General features: G+C 33.9%; 1 protein-coding gene across 1 annotated transcript in view; it reads left to right on the plus strand.

Moving 5' to 3' along the window:
- Positions 1-15589: 15589 nt before the first annotated feature.
- LOC131434997 (tyrosine 3-monooxygenase) overlaps positions 15590-18471 on the plus strand; it is an 84466-nt gene continuing 81584 nt past the window's right edge. Inside the window, exon 1 of the mRNA XM_058602422.1 lies at positions 15590-15957. Within this exon, the coding sequence (XP_058458405.1) occupies positions 15904-15957 (54 nt within the window). The 5' untranslated portion in view covers positions 15590-15903. The remainder of the gene's footprint in view (positions 15958-18471) is intronic.

Raw genomic sequence — 18471 nt, forward strand, 5'->3', positions numbered from 1 at the left:
GAAAATGGAGAAATTTCCAAAACGTAAGAGAAGAGGGAGAGGGGGAGGGGGATTATACCAAGAAAGTATGTTCCAAGCTGGAAAAGAATTGGATTTTCTTCGATTCTTGAAAGAATAACCGGAAATGCTTTGTTTGGCCGTCTACTGTTAATGACTACCGATTGGTGATCGGAGTAGTTTTAATGTCAATTTAGCGATTTTTTTTGCGTTTTTGTTTCGCCCCTTTAAGTGATGGTAATAGGGTTAAAACCACACTTCACCCTATATTTCCGTTCCGCTTACGGGAAGTCGGATCTAAATGAAATTCAAAAGTTTTGTAAAAACTTGGTCCATTAGTTTAAAAAATCGGTCACGCCATCTCTGAGAAGGGTTAGTACACATATTTTAATGTTTTTGCACATTTTACCCCAAAACTTTGGCACCGGCAGATAGATCTAAACAAAATTCAGGAACTTTGCATGGGACCATAAGAACTTTCAATTGAAGGTTGGTGCATTTTCATATTTTACCGTCCTATATGAGAAAGGCAAAAAGATTATTGAAACGTATTTCCGGAAAACCTCTTTCGAGTATTTTTGTATGCAAATACCGAATAAAATCAATATTTTCATCCATATCTGACATTCAAAGCTTTTTAGCTAGCTGTCATTGTTGGAATGAAAAAACCGGATCGATCATCCAGGTCAAAAACCAGACACGAATTTTCCTATACAAAAATCGTTTTAAAACATCTTTTGGCAAGAACTTAGCTGGTTCTTCAGAAATTAATGTTCCAGCATGCAGGAGACATAAAAACAAATTAATATTTTTGATGAATAGCCAGAATTTCGAGGTACCCTTTCGGCGAAATGAATGACAGAAAGTTATTCGAAGCTGCCGCGTACCTTTTTTCTGTCACAATTTTAAACGATACTAACACATGGATCAACAAGTCCCGAGACTAACAATGGAAACAACATTTTTTTTGCAAAATTTTTTTTATTCATCAACATAATCACCTTTTAGGGTGATACAATGGTTCCAACGTTTTTCCAATTTTTCAATACCATGTTTATAAAAAAAATTATCTTTCGCTTCAAAATAAGCTTCAGTTTGAGCGATGACCTCCTCATTTGAGCCAAATCTTTTTCCCTGGAGCATTTTTTTAAGATCAGCAAAGAGCAAAGAGATCAGTAGTCACTGGGGGCTAAATCTGACGAGTTTAGGGGGTGGGGACGCAGATCAAAGCAGAATTCGTTCAATTTAAACTGCTTTCTGAATCATCGATTTGTTGCTGTCTTTGTTCCATCGAAAGCAATCGCGGCACCCACTTGGAAAAAACCTTTTTCATGCTCAGTTTTTCATTAAGGATAGTAAATACTCTTCCATATGATATCTGTGTCATCTCAGCAATCTCACGGAGCTTCACTTTACGATCTTTCATTATAATTTTTGTCACTTCACTCACATTTTCCAGTGTAACGGCTTCCACAGGTCTACCCAAGCGTTCCGCGTCATTTGTGTCGGTACGACCACGTTTAAACTCGGCGAACCACCGACAAATCGTTACTTTTGATGGACAAGAGTCCGGATAACATTTTTCAATCCATTGTTTCGCTTGCACGGTGTTTTTACCCATTAAAAAAAATGTTTTATCAAAACACTAAACTCGGTTTTTTTCATTTTTTAAACAAACTACAAAACGACTTTACTCCAACCTCGATAACTCAGCTGTTTCTGGTCGGATCGACTTAAAATTTTGACCCGTTTCAAGCAAAGGTTAGTACTCTAGAACAACGTGGTTACTGGTTTACTACGAGTGTCATCTCTGCTTTAGTCTCGGGACTTTTTGATCCATGTGTTAACTCAGTGATTTGTCTATATAGTTTAACTACTAATCGATTCGAGAACATTTAACTTAAAGATGTATGGCGCCGTCAATCAATATTTCAATAGTATATCATTGGAAAATTGATTAGAATCGACCTCTGTTTTCGCGAACCAATCACAGCAGGCCATAATGATGTCATCGTCTTAATTCCTCTTGCCGGCCGACGGTTTTGATCGTTGCTCAACACCTCGAATTTCGTTCAGTAGCAGATCTGCTTCGGTCGACATAGGGAGGCTTCGCGTTATGCATAAAAAAGTCCAGCGCATAAATAAAATGCATAAAAAGTCTAGCGAGGGAATGATTAGATTGTGAAGTAAAGGGTGATTTTTAAAGTGGTAAAAGATTTTATTTTCAAAAATACACACAAAATTTGAGAAAATTTATGAAATCTTGATTAGAATCGATAGAACGATCGACTATATGAATTGTATTTAAAGTTTGATGACCATTTCATGCAAATGTTGACCGCGTCTCCGCTTTAGATGGTTCATGCGCAAAGTCCAATTTTGGAAAACTCTTTCCTACATATCGGCCGGTATTTCACGAATAATGCCATTGGCCCATAATCCACACCAAACAGCGACTTGTATGGATAGCTCATGCAATGCTTCTGGCCGGTGTTCACTCCAGATGCGGCAATTTCGTTTGTTGACATGGCCATTCAACCAGAAATGAGTTTCAATTTTTCGATAAAAATGGATTTTCCTCCAACTTCGCCAGTCCCATTCATGATTAAATTATAGACCAAACGACGATTCATGATTAAATTATAGACCAACATGAACAAGACACGATTCACGCGTGATCTGTCAGAAACAGTGTTGCCAAAAAAAAACTTGCAGAAAAATCTCCCTTTATATTAGTTCGTTCACTGGGTAGTTGCTTTTGCGCTTCAGAAGTTGATGCAATTTTCCGTCTGCTGCACACCATGTTTGCTTTAGTATATTAAATATCAAGTAGCTATTGCAGAATCCAGTCAGCGTTGTCACCACAAGTGATTTTTTTTTACATATCACATGTATTAGCAAATTTTTGGACGATATTTTTTCAATTTACTTGAGTTTGAACGATTGCAGGTAGTGAAACCTAACAAATATAGGTAAAATTATTATTATTCATGTGTTGTCATCAAACATATGATTTAAAGCTGTCCTGTATACTCGGGAAAAATTATCAGTTCATATCAATGTTGGAAAAAATCAAAATTTCGGATATCATGGCTGTAATTTTTCAGAAGACAAAAAAATCATCGATTAGAAAACTCACTGCAAAAAAGTTCAGTACTGATATTTGCAAACACGATTCTCACTGGAACTGATTCCATGTGGCAAAAAATCACTTGTGAAAAGTTCACTATATATTTGATTTGATTCTCGAACAGAAGATTTTTGGGAAATGAATTTTCATAGTCGTTAAATCTAAACCCAGTGCAGTATACATGATGAACAAATTCGCCAATGAACAAAAAGTAGGTTAAAAAAATCAATTATTATAAGATAATCCAATTGTCAATTGTATCATTCGCAAACAATCTAAGCGCTTAAAGTAGATTAAGTTTGTAATTGGACACTTGTGGAATCACTTTGAATTGTTTCATTTTTAATGTAATTGTGCTCGGGCGTGTCTTGCAAATTACAACCCTGTAATCTTTTTATCTCGTGAAACTTGTTGATAAATGCATTCATTTATTATAGCAGTAAAAAAGTATGGCATGACTTTCGACTCAAGACTTACGACATAGTGTTCTGAAACAGATCGCGAAATTTCCCGACACAACTGCACCTGGCTGTGATCAGACTTTACTGAGTTTTTTTCTTTGAAAGGACCAGACATTATCGATAAGACTTGTGCAGGCAGATTGAGAGAGCCAGTTTTAGATGGGAATACCATTTTCTTCTTTCCAGACGTGACGCTTCAATTTTTCAGGTCGTTGTCCTCTGGAAGAATCAGTCCCGCTTTTGTTGCCTCAGAATACAAAAATATTTTAACACGTTCTTTGACTAAACAAAGAATTAATTTCTCTTCAATAATTACATGTTAGATATGTTGTTTTGATTTCACAAATAAATGCTAAATTCGGCCAATCGTTGAAGTTAATTTAAATTTCGCACACATAGAATAAATTGTGTTAATTTACGTCATCTGAGACCGACATATCGAAATGACACAATTTACTATTGGTTTAACACTCCTAATACCAAGCCTAAAAAAGTTATGCGAAGCACCAAGCCTCAAAAAAAGTTGGAACGGTAACTTTGAGCTACCATAGCTCAGTTGTTACTTGACCAATTTCGATAAATTTTTCACCCTCGAATTTTGTGAAGTTTGTAGATTATTTTAAGTATATCATTATTGGCAATCTTTTAGGAAAAACTAATGAAAATCAGATTTTTCCCGTTCCAAGTTTTTTTTTCGAGCTCAAAACGTGCCCTATCTGCATTCATGCGGCACCTGCATCGCGAATCGGATATTGAGAACTTCAACTTTACTTTGTTGTTAGTCAACCCATCTTCAAAATTTGTTCACCATTGGAAAGGTAATACTTCCAGAAATAAAATGCACTGAAAAAAACCGAAAAATTGGGTTATCTACCCAAAGTTATAATGAAAACTGTAGATAGATGACCTAAGAAAAGATGAGACTTTTTATTATGATCGTAAATATCTCGAAATTCAAAGCGATGACCTATATATTTTTATACATCATTCGATTGCTAGTGATACCAGCTACAATTTTCGCTCAATTACCATTCCTACACAATCAGAAGAAAACATTGAGAAATCGATGAATTTATAAATATATATGCATTTTTCATTTTTTTTTTCACATGTTTGTATATAACTCGAAAATTAAAGCGATGACATGTACATTTTTTTGATTCAAAATATTGAAATCATTACCAGAAACAATGTATTGATGATCAAAATTATAAAGGGTGATTTTTTAAGAGCTTGAGAACTTTTTTAAACAATAAAACGCATAAAATTTGCAAAATCTCATCGGTTCTTTATTTTAAACGTTAGATTGGTACATGACATTTACTTTTTGAAGATAATTTCATTTAAATGTTGACCGCGGCTGCGTCTTAGGTGGTCCATTCGGAAAGTCCAATTTTGGGCAACTTTTTCGAGCATTTCGGCCGGAATAGCCCGAATTTCTTCGGAAATGTTGTCTTCCAAAGCTGGAATAGTTACTGGCTTATTTCTGTAGACTTTAGACTTGACGTAGCCCCACAAAAAATAGTCTAAAGGCGTCAAATCGCATGATCTTGGTGGCCAACTTACCGGTCCATTTCTTGAGATGAATCGTTCTCCGAAGTTTTCCCTCAAAATGGCCATAGAATCGCGAGCTGTGTGGCATGTAGCGCCATCTTGTTGAAACCACATGTCAACCAAGTTCAGTTCTTCCATTTTTGGCAACAAAAAGTTTGTTAGCATCGAACGATAGCGATCGCCATTCACTGTAACGTTGCGTCCAACAGCATCTTTGAAAAAATACGGTCCAATGATTCCACCAGCGTACAAACCACACCAAACAGTGCATTTTTCGGGATGCATGGGCAGTTCTTGAACGGCTTCTGGTTGCTCTTCACTCCAAATGCGGCAATTTTGCTTATTTACGTAGCCATTCAACCAGAAATGAGCCTCATCGCTGAACAAAATTTGTCGATAAAAAAGCGGATTTTCCGAATGGACCACCTAAGACGCAGCCGCGGTCAACATTTAAATGAAATTATCTTCAAAAAGTAAATGTCATGTACCAATCTAACGTTTAAAATAAAGAACCGATGAGATTTTGCAAATTTTATGCGTTTTATTGTTTAAAAAAGTTCTCAAGCTCTTAAAAAATCACCCTTTATATCAGTTCAAAGAATCTCAAGAAATTTGGTACAAATACAGAGAATTTGTGTTATTGGGAAAATTTTGCCAAACAATATGAAATCAAAACTTTTAAATTTTATGGCATATATTTTTTTATTATTTTAGTTGGAAATTTAATATAAACAAAATTTACAAAAAAAAACTGAAACTTGGATTTCACTGAAAATTTTAAAATTTTTAGTAAATAATCTAAAACTCTTTAAATATTTTTGTATTGGACAAACGATCTAAACAATTTTTATGCACAACACAAACGCATTTGATAACTTCTAAAATTTCTGGTTTTGTTGTAGGTTTGCCGTAGAATCTCAAAAAATAGATAAAAGATCGGAAATTTTAAAATTTCCGAGTTAAATTGCATTGCACAGTGGTCCGGATCCACAATTTAGGGGGCTTTGTGGCTTAACCTTATACTTTAGAGCTATGATGTCTTCAAAACAAATGATCAGTGAAGATAAACCATGTGTCGATGTACATGGTATTAGGGTGGCTCTTATTATTAAGGTGATCCGAAACTTATTTTCCGGATGTATTGAGATAGAGGACTGCATTTTTCGGCAAAACTGTAGATAAACTTATATCGAGCAGCTTTTCTGAGGACATCATAGTAGCATCTGCAACGGTTTTAGTGTTACAGCTATTTTTAAAGAGCAACTTAGGGTGTTCCTCAAAAAATCAGATTTTTTGCTCTAGCATTTATATTTTTCTCTCTTCGTATTGGTATCTTTGAACATCTTTTAGAGTTTGTTAAAACCAATTTTTAATGACTGGCGTGTTCAGGTAGCGTTTTCTGAACCGAAGTTATGAGCAAAACTAGTTCAAAAACAGGTTATTTTTAAACTGCTATATCTAACATTGAGAAAAACGAAAAAAATCCGTTTCTTGTATTTGACAAAAAATATTTTCGAGCATGTTTATAAAAAAAGGCGGAGGAGATATTTTTTAAATTTTTTTTTAATTATGTTCATACATTGGATTTTTGCATTGAAAAATATTCGTATCAGTCATTTATTAGCTATATAAGGTATTTTTGTCTTCTAAAGTGTCAAATTAATTCAAGTGCATATTCGGGAAGAAATCGTTCTGCATTCTTCGGGGAATGCAGAATGGTGTCGCTTTTGTAAAATCTCTAACGCCTCTCGGTGGTTGGAGGTTCTATCAACCGTGCATTTTGGCACCTGCAGATCGTTCAGCATCCTTTCGGGGATGCAGGACGACTTATTTCTTTATGTTTTGTGCTGTTTTCCCACCTCACCCAATTCTCAATTCCCTTCCATGTTCCTTTTATCCTTCCCCTCCCATCAGGAAGTTGATGAGAAGCTACGCAAGGCACGAATCTCCAAATAACTAGGGGAACATGCCACTTGAGCCAATTAGTTCTGATAACATAGGTGCAGGGTTTCATTCAGTAAAAAGCATTCAAACGAAGAGGTTGTTTTTCGAGACGAAGACAACTGTAGGCTGCGAATAGATTGGTTGGTAGGTGCTAATCGCAAAGGCTGCTGCAAAGCCAATATTCGGGGCGATTCCAGTTTCATAAGTGCCTGAAATAGTGGAACTTACTTCACTGAGAAATATGGCCTAACCGATTTAAGAACTGTTTCAATTTGTAGGTTACACTAGTTCATGCACTAGCTTTCATGTTTTTCAAAAATCAAACAAAACTGTTTGAAGAATACATTTTTATATGAGAATAAGAGAGATATGAGAAAGGCATCATTACACAACTAGGTGGATAAAAACAAGTTTTACTTAATTTCGTATGATTTTTGTGCTAAATTCAGAATTCTACTTTTTCTAAATTGTTTACTAATAGAAAATACAAATAATTTTCGAATTCTCTACATTCCGAAATAATTCTAAGTTTGTGATATTTAAATTCCAATATTCTATCGATTATAATTGATGTCGTTTAGGATAGCGGAAAATTTAAGATATATTTTTTTGTTCTCAATTGCTAGTAAAACATAAATCAAGCAATATTTTTTTTTTAATTTTAGTTGGTTTCTTTGGCCATGGGTTAGTATATGGAATTCGTATAAATTTACGTTCTATTTCTTTTTGTACAAAGCCATTGAAATAATTTGAAATTTTCGTGTTGTCACAAAATTTATTTTATTAATAAGAAACAAATTCTACGTCACTTTGAAACAGATGAAATCAAAACGGATTCCAATATTTTCACTTTGATTTGCAGAAACGTTATACGCAATATATATCAGAAATTTTGAAATATCCGATCTTCTACCGATTTTCTGAGATTTTACGGACATTATTATTTTTAGAGTTTAGATATATTTACCAAAATTTTTAAGATTTTCAGTGAAATCCAAGTTTCAGTTTTTTTGTAAATTTTGTTCATAATAAATTTCCAACTAAAATAATAAAAAAATATATGTCATAAAATTTCAAAGTTTTGATTTGATTATTTTTTGACAAAATTTTCCCAATAATAGAAATTCTCTGTATTTGTACGAAATTTCTTGAGATTCTTTGAACGGATATATAATTTTGATCATCAATACATTGTTTCTGGTAATGATTCCATTATTCTGAATAAAAAAATGTACATGTCATCGCTTTAATTTTTGAGTTATATACAAACATGTGAAAAAAATTGCAAAATTCATATATATTTATAAATTCATCGATTGTTTAATGTTTTCTTTTGATTGTGCAGGAAAGGTAGTTGAGCGAGAATTGTAGCTGGTATCACTAGCAATCGAATGATGTATAAAAATATATAGGTCATCGCTTTGAATTTCGAGATATTTACGATCATAGTAAAAAGTCTCATCTTTATTTAGGTCATCTATCTACAGTTTTCATTATAACTTTGGGTAGACAACCCTATTTTTAGTTTTTTTCAGTGCATTGTATTTGTAGAAGTAGCACCTTTCCAATGGTGAACAAATTTTGAAGATCGGTTGACTAACAACAAAGTTATGACTCGGTAAAGTTGAAGTATTCAATATTTTCTATGCGACGTTTATGCCAAAGGAAAGAAAATTGGAAAGCAGATAGGGCATATTAGGCGCGTGAAAAAAACTTGGAACGGGAAAAATCAAATTTTCATTGGTTTTCCTTCGCCAATCGTCTGCTACAATGTTTTGGAATCAATCTACGAACTTCACAAAATTCGAGGGTGTAAAATTTATTGAGATACGTTGAAAAACAGCTGAGCTATGACAGCTCAAAGTTACCGTTCCAACTTTTTTTGAGGCTTGGTATTTGGAGTGTTAATACAACATTCATGCATTTTGATTTGTTTTTGCATGTTGAAACTGTTTCACGTTCCTTCTTAGAAGGCATGTTGAACATAGATTTTCAATAAAATATTTTACTATGTTACAAGTTGTCCCTTGAATCTTTTTCTTAATAGGATGATTAATTTTGGAAATCACTTCGGCAATGCTAGACGAATCCTTATCACGAGGCGCTCGCTTTACCGAGGTCAAACAAGTTCCATTCAGCTGCGCACTTCGCCAGTAAACGAGTCAAACAAGCTAATTTCGTTAGACATAATCCAAGAGAAATAAATAAATATAAACAAGGAGCTGCAAAAACGACTTAAACCTGATCAGGTTGAATGTTTTCTTTTGTTGAACAAAGGATCATTGCTTGTTTCCAAAGTTAAAGTCATTGTCTGAGTTATGTCGGGACGGTATTAGTCTTTCTATCTCCCTTTGTAGAAATACTATACAACAACACCACAAACACACACACACCCATCACAGCTACTCTATGTTTTATTTATTAGTAGTACCAGATATAAAATAGCACACATTTGCTAATCGGTCCTGTTGATGATTGCGACTGTTCGACTGCTTGTGCATATCATTTTCAATCATTTGTAAATGAAAACTGCGCTAAAGTCGATCATTACCGAGGCTCGTTAATTATCCGATGAATGTGCTTAATACATGATCTAATTGTAACCGATCTGTAAGCTTACTAACGTTGATGGTGACGAGGGCTACAAAGTTGCAATCGCAAACTAATCAGCCCAGTAATTTAATAATTTCCGACTGAAAATGGCCAATAAAAGATACTAAACTAATAAGTTAAACATTAGATTTGCAGCTACGCCTTTGTGTAAAGAATTGAGAATATGATTCAGCTTCTGGATCTTGATTCTTTGGTATTGAGTCTTGAGTCATGAGTGTTCAAGCTTGAATGCTCAAGTCATTGAGTCAGTCTTAAGTGTTTTGAGTGTCTTGAGTGTCTTGAGTGTCTTGAAAGTCTTTAGTATCTTGAGTGTCTTGAGTATCTTGAGTATCTTGAGTATCTTGAGTATCTTGAGTATCTTAAGTATCTTGAGTATCTTTTGAGTATCTTTTGAGTGTTTTGGGTATCTTGAGTGCCTTGACTCATGACATCTAATTAATTTAATTGTAAGCTTATGCTAGCAATGGATTAAAGTTTCTTGAACTTGATCCAATATTTTCAAAACAGAAAAAATGACAAGCGTGGATATGTTATCATCGGTTGAGAATTTAACCGCCTTGCGCTTAAAATTGAATTGATTATACATTGAACTATTAGTATTGTTCAATTGAATGCCCCACGCACCTTCTCTAGATCGGGATGCATTCGCTCCCTAATTGCTATCTCCTGTACCGAAGAGAGATTATGATACAACTTCAAGTAAAAACGTGTAATTGTGGAATGCTTTATAGTTTGTTTTTTCCTTTTTCTATAGAAAGGTATTAGAATTGCTGGAAAAACCGACTTTCGAACGGAGCCTCGGAGACCCATAGTGTTATATACCATTCGACTCAGTTCGACGAGATCGGAATATGTCTGTGTGTGTGTATGTATGTGTGTGTGTATGTGTGTGCACTTTTCGAAGATATTTGAACGCGCTCAATTTTCTCAGAGATGCTGAACCGATTTTAACAAACTTTGAAAGCTACTGTCGGGCCATTGATCAAGTTCGAAGATCAAATGGCTGTGATTTTTGGTTCCAGAGATATGGTTGTATAAGTGACGTAACCGACAAAAAGCGTTCTATTTTAACGCGCTCAATTTTCACAGAGATGGCTGAACCGTTTTTAACAAACTTGGGATCGGTTAAGGTTGGAAAATTTTCAATCTTGAAAAAGCACCATAAAGGGGAGTACATGAAATTTCCAAATTCGAAAATTTTTTTTGATGCCAAAACTCTTAAAACTGCATGAAAAGTCGAGATTTAGTGTCAACTCAAAAAAATTTTTTTTGAAAAAATCAACTTTCTGGGACTTAATAATAATTTTAATAAAAATTTTTTTCGGGATGACACTAAATCTCGACGTTTCATGCAACTCTAAGCCTTTTGGCATCAAAATTATTTTTTCAATTTCGAAAATTTCATGTACAACCCACCCCCTAAGGTGATTTTTCAATTTTCCACTAAGCGGACTAAGAAGGATTTTTTTAGCATCACTCTTCTCATACAAATGTGCAACGCAAATGTCAAGCACTAGTTTGGGAAAATTATGCTGACTGTGTAACATAAACACTGATGCATGCTTTTGTGAACTACTCGAATCAATCGGAATCAGTTGGTGTCAAAATTAGTATCCTAAATTATTTAATAAAAGTGTGAAATATATTTTCATGAGACTGTTATGAAAGAAGAGAAAGGCATTATCACACCACTAGGTGGATTAAGAAGGGTTCTCCTTTAAAATGGGAGTGTCCAGATCGAAATTTGAAAAGTATGCAGTTCTGCTGAGAGGCAAATTTGTGGTTTCATTTATTCCTCCCTGTTGCCTGCAAAAGTGTAATGAGGAAGTATTTAAAGAGAACCTTTTTATCAGTTAGCTTCATCATAGATGTAGTGTAGAGTAGAGGTGGTCTGGTAAGCATTTTTTTTCAAACCCGAACTCGACCCGTACCCAATCGGAAATAAAAAAAACTTTTACCCACACCCGACCCAAACAAGAGATTTATTTTTCTTCCGATTCCGACCCGTACCCGATAGAAAAATAGAAATTTTTACCCACACCCGATTCGAACCCGAAAAAAGTTCCGAAACCAGAAAAAAACCGAAACTCGACAAAATATTAAATCTTCACTCGTACCCGACCCGAAACTCGACCAAAATTTTTAACCCGAGCTCGACTCGTACCAGAGGAAAATGAAAAAAAATTATTTTCCTGCGTACGACAGACAGTTGAACACGAAATAAAATGAATAGTCGGTTCATGTAAGAACGCAAAGTTACGTTCGGGAGTGTATCAAATATAGATAACTTTACGTCTGCTTGGAGGCTTATTTTGACCTACTGAGTAGCGTTACAGTTTAACGTGAACTGCTCTGCACTGATGAGTCGAAGACGAAGCGTACAATAAACAATAAAACAGTTATGTGTGCTTCGGTACAAACCAGTTTCTTGTAACCAAATCTCTAGATGACTAAAGACTATTTGATATTTTCGTTGTATTTTAGTATAGGTGAACCACTTTGATTCTGGAAGCAAGAAAGTAAAAAATGTACATTTTATATAACCAATCAACTAATTCGAACGATTATTGATATTCGGAACTGACGGAGCACGTCAGTTTTATTCGTATTCTCGTCATCAAGTTATTTCACTTGACAAAAAGCTTTCTGATGAAATCTTTTCGATTTGGAATTCCGGTCCCAGAGTAATCAGTTACTCTGGAACAGAGCTTAAAATTGTTGCGCATTCTCAATGAAAGAAACCATTCCAACAGTCTCATTTTCAATGTTTTATTTTCTCATTCGTAAATGACCAACATCAAAACAAACGAAGAGAGACGAAGCATTATCGTTTCTGATCGAAAAAATGAGAGAGTATAATTGCCAACATCACTATTTCCTCTATGACAAGACGAAACCAAACTAACTTCTTCAGGTAGCATCAGCAGAATTTCAATTCTCATTCTTTCATCGATGTATTGAAAATCTATGTCGCTTGGCTATAAAAAGTGCCTAAAATATGGAAAATCGAAGTAACTACACCCCAGAACCTCTTTGGAAACCAAAACTACTACAAATTCGAGCACCAACAGGTAAAAGTTATTGTGAAACCTTTTTCTGTCATTTTCAATTCTCACAGCTTTGGTTGAATATCGACACTGCATACTATGAAATTTTCATTGAAAACTGCAAATGACTGAAAGGGCAAATGAAAGAAAAAAACACAATTTTGAAACTACTCTCCCGCTTATGTCATTGACTGGATATGGATTTCGTTCTCATAGTTTTCAAGCGAAGCTGAGAGTGATAGTAACTTCTTGTCATTTTCGTCTATTTTTAGTCAATGAAAATGACTTTTATTAGCTCTGCTCTGGAATAGGTAGTCCTATCTAAATAGATTCTATAAGAAAGCGTTGGAGTGTTGGACCTGTCAGTACACACATTGAAGACTGAATTTTACACGAACTGTGAATCAATAGTATTGCGAAATAGACATCAGTTCAATCGAAAATTGGATTGAAAATTATAATCGATGTACAACTAAATTGGAATGCATTAATGAATAACCTTGCATTTTTAGAACACTGCTTGGTTTTGCTTTAGAAGTACCTACTATAAAGTAAGGAACTATAAAGTCATTTTCTATTCAATTTCCTGCACCAGAAATGTGCATGTAAAATGTAAAATCACAAAATATTTTTATCATTGTAGAACAGAATGAAAATGACTGTGAAGGCTGATGTAATTTATTACACACATACCTCCCATAGAATTTAACAAGAAACCAAATGTTAAGAATAAGACCATCGATATTCTGATGATAGTGAATATAACTCATGCATGTGAATATAGAAATAATATATTTTCGTGTAAGAAAATAACCCACTTAGCAATTTATCATTATTCACACACAAAACCTGCCCTGAACCAAACACATCACCAAGTAAACGACGTATATCGCGCAACAATAGACGACAATTTATGCATATGGCAAATTAATTTTAATTATGCTAATAAAATAATAATGGCGGTCTGGGTTGCATTTTCAACTCCTGTGAACTTTAAAATTAATCTCGGAAAATTAATTAGGCCTTCGCATAAACATCGACCGTTTCAATCGCTTTCCTTTATTGTACACTGCAATTAGTTAAATTTTGCATATAATATTCGTCTCTGTTTTTATATAAGGCTTGACTAATAAGAAATAATTTTTTAAAGCTTTACATTTAGGTATCTTTGGAATTATGTCTATTCAATTTTCATCATAAATATAATGTTGGTCTAATCATGTACTCCACGTAGAATAATGGAACAATTTTAAAATAACAAAACAGGTAATAGATTTTTGAATTTGGTTTATGATGATTTCTCACTAGATTGTGATTGTTTTAAACTAAATTCTCACTTCCAGAGCTAATAAAAGTCATTTTCATTGACTAAAAATAGACAAAAATTACAAGAAAATACTGTCACTCTCAGCTTCGCTTGCAAACTATGAGAACGAAATCCATGTTGTTGGATTTGAATAAAAACTTTGTTCCAAGCCAAATGAAAAATAAAATATTTGATTCCGGATTTTTTTGTGGAAATAAACTAACTATTTATTACATAAATAATTAAAATTATTTACTTTATTTAGATACGGTTAATCTAAAACAAAACTTTATTATTTGTTATGTTTATCAAATACAAAATTTGTTATTTTCATCAAAAGATTGAATGAAACAAACTACTCTGATGAAATAAAGTGTTATCTTGATTTGTAGTTTCAAGCAGCAATATTTGTTTTATCAAATCAGATTTGTTCGTCACTATTTCAATTAAGAAATTCATTGTGTCAAACCCAAATTTGGTTTGCGTGGATCCTATTAAATTGACAAATCTTCAACAGTTGCACTTTTTCTGTACCATTTAATTCCACTATTTCACTGTCACGTTATTACACTTTCACAAAGTCACTATACTTTAATGAAGCATAACAAACGTTACAATACAACAATAGTGAAAAATCTTGCTAAAATTACTCAACAAATACAACGAGAACAGCCAGCTAAACCGATATAATAAAAACTAAGCGGTAATAGAGAACTAAACAATTTTAATGATAGTTGCAATCCATGAGACTATTGCAATTACGTTTCAAGTTATTTGAAGATCAATTAATAAATATTATATTATTAACAAGCCTGAAATTCAGTATATATCTATATTGTCCAAAACTAGTCAAAATGAGTGGAAGAGAGAAAGTAAAAAACGGTGATAGAATAACTAATATTCAAAGAAATTTGTGCAAACGAAATTTTCCATAATTTTTATATTATTTCAAGTCATATAACAAGCCTTGTGCTAAAAAAAAGTTATAAAATTTTAAGCAATTGTGCCGTTGTGTACAAATTGTTTTTCTAAGTGAAATCGCAAAGCAGTCAAAATGACTTCCCTGGGCAATTTAGTGTTAACAACATAATATAATATTACTTATTTAGTTTCGTACCATAGCTATCTAAACATTATTTACTTCGAGGTAAATAAATCTTCGTTTCAATTATCATTTAACAGAACAAAATGTCACTATTACACGTAATTAGTAATAACGTCGAATCAATCATGGTAGGCTGGTCGAATAATGCTAAACCAGTTTGAAAAAGTAGAAATATTGTTATTCACAATCAATAGAATACAACCATGTTCAAAACAATGAAAAGTTACACGTCGTTGTTCCAAGCTATCTTGAAATCAAACATCTCATCGTTATTTTCCTTTATCTAAAATCAAAAGTTGGAAAAATATCCGGCTCGTCACCGATCTGATTCGTTCGAGTTTCCTGTCCATAATAAAGTGAAGTACTAGAGCGGCTACTATCAAACTCTACAAATAGCACCGATGGGACCACGTTACCGACCAGTTCTGATCAAGCAGTCAAGCTCTTTGTGTGTAGAAGCAGCCAATCAGGGTGTTCTTAGTTCTCCCCCCCGCGGTGCAGGGTTTGTGTGCGTGTGTAATTTGTGTGAACGGGGTTTTTTTAAACGGTTTGCCAGCGAATTCTAAGAAGAAAGATTCCGTCCGGGTATTTTTCTTTCTTCGGTGTGAGTGATAACCAAGGGTACGAACGCGAAGCCGGTCTTCCATTATTTCCAACCGTTTTTTTTCTCTATACTCTGTCTGCCGCAACGACTATCGGTGCATAATTTCGCGTGTGGTTCGAGTCTTCTAAAAATCATCCCAAAAATGCATATCTTGCCACAAGCCATCGTTCAAATCTTCATCGAAGAAGTTGATGAGGTAAGTCGTTACTTTGTTCTCTTTCTCTCTACAATGGCTGCGAGTTTGACTGCTCTGACCTCGTGGCGTTATGTTTTATTCCAAATGCAACGAAATTTGACGGAATGGTCGTAATATGCTTCAAAATAGCTCGTTCTATGTTTCGAGCGATGAAAACGATGTCTAATTGGTAGCGTCAAAAATGGCGCTAACGCCATCTTCAAACCTGTGCTTGGAACATGAGCCTTTTATTTATTTCTAGCAAAAAAAAACCGCGAGATATTATGTGTTGAATAAAATTGAAATATATATATATATATATATATATATATATATATATATATATATATATATATATATATATATATATATATATATATATATATATATATATATATATATATATATATATATATATATATATATATATATATATATATATATATATTTTAGCAGGATATATCGAAAAAAAATGGACAAATTGAACGGCGAGCGAACCATTCAAATTATAAATATAACCTGAACCATCCACATAAAAAAAAATTTAGTAAATTTTGTTCCAGTCCAATTAGCTTTTCATATTTGCCTTGATAAATCATTTTGCGTTATTGACCTTTGTGATTGAATTTATTAAAAAAGTAACTTACTGAATATGGATTTTGGGTTCACGACGATAAGCAAGATTTAAATAATGTGGAATGAAAAAAAAAGTTCAATGATCAATGTTTCAAGTGAATTTCCAAACAGTTTACAGTAATTAATACAGTTTACAGTAATTAATATGAAAAATCAAGTCAACCTCATGTATGAATACATTTATGAAACGAAATATTTGGTATTCGTGCATTATATAATATTCCATTTCCAAGGAAATCTAAAATGGCGGAGCTCAATCTGATGTCGCGAAGATTGAACTTTTGCAATGGAGATCGCCACCACAAAGCCCGTTTAAATAAATCGGAATGATAAGCACCTTAAAGTTCGATGATCATGTGTGTACCTGAACTTTTCAACATTTCGATCATTAGAACTGCTGTCAAAACTGCTAATTTCAATAAAGCCCTTGATGCGTCATTTTACATACTCCTTGTCAAAAGTCATTTAACTTATACAAAAGTACTACTCAAAACTCAAAAACGTTCCGTCGTTAGTTGATTTGGTATTAATGAATCACGAAGTTCAAATCAGCAATGCGATCAAATTTCTAGTAAGGTTCATAAAATCTACATTCATAAAATGTAAGCATTTTTCCATCAAACATTGGTGAAAAATTGATCAAAACTGATATTTCATCCAAGATGTCAGGCTTAACATTCATTTGAGAATTAATTATTATGAAAAAAGATTGTTTGAAACTCAATCGTGCAATTCACTTTGATAAACTCGGTGCACTGCATATATGAACACATAGATCTATGGCATACGTATCAAATAAAATGTACGTAATACACAAATTACCAACACAAGTTAACTTGGTTTACTCTTGATCCTTAAGTTTAAGGTTTAAGTTCCAATTTAAGTTCTATTCACACTTGGCCGATCAGACCGACCTGAGATTCGTTTTTGTTTTGTCTTTGACTTTGACCGAGCTGCTGGCGTGTACGTTTATTGGTGGGTCGGAACCGACCACCAATTCAGATCGTTAGCAAAGATATTTCCTCTTTTTTTTCTTTTTTTTTTCACGTTCTGTTTTAGCGACCGATCAGAACTGTTGGTCGGTTCCGATTTCCGATCGATCAGAACTGTTGACCGGTTGCGAATAGACCTTTAGTCAGAATCAACATTGAGAAGATAAAATCGGCTCCGAAAAACGATTCTAGTTTGTGATGTGCTTTCTATTCGTTTCAGAGCATTTCCATTCCTTTTGAGAAACAATAATTTGAAAACAAATTTTGTGCTATAAATTGGGAAGGTACAGACTCAATATAAATGCCGAAAATATTCCACAAAATTTAAATGGCAAATAAAATTCCGAATAACTCTTTTAGAACCAAAAATTCCACAAGAGGATTGTTTTACCTTCATTGCGAAATACCTCACCTCAACATTTTTCCCCCGTACACACCGAAAAATCCCGGTTGTTTGAAACAACAAAACGATTAGTAGAAATATGCTTGCTTTATGCCCCGGTTACACTTCTGCTGGCTGCCAGCATGCTGGTGTCAGTGTACTGCTTTCTTAGGAAAAAAACGTTCAACGGTGGTCCTTCGTTGGTCTAATACTTTGGATCATTGGACCACAGTTGAACGTTTTTTCCTAAGAGGGCAGTACACCGACACCAGCATGCTGGCAGCCAGCAGAAGTGTAAACGGGGCATTAAACTAGAATATGACTGTTCCGAACAAATGTCGGTTGTTTAAAAATACACTGGTTAAATCAAACCAGAATTGTTATTGTCACTATATGAACAAAAATATTCGTTAAAATTACTCAAAAATTTTTTTCTACTCAGCACGTTAAACCATATTTCTGGCATTTGTATCCTGATTATTGCGACGTTTTATAGAAACTTTTGAATTTTTATTTTGTGGATGT

The sequence above is a fragment of the Malaya genurostris genome, chromosome 3 (genome assembly GCF_030247185.1).
Source record: "Malaya genurostris strain Urasoe2022 chromosome 3, Malgen_1.1, whole genome shotgun sequence".
Lineage (NCBI taxonomy): Eukaryota > Metazoa > Arthropoda > Insecta > Diptera > Culicidae > Malaya > Malaya genurostris.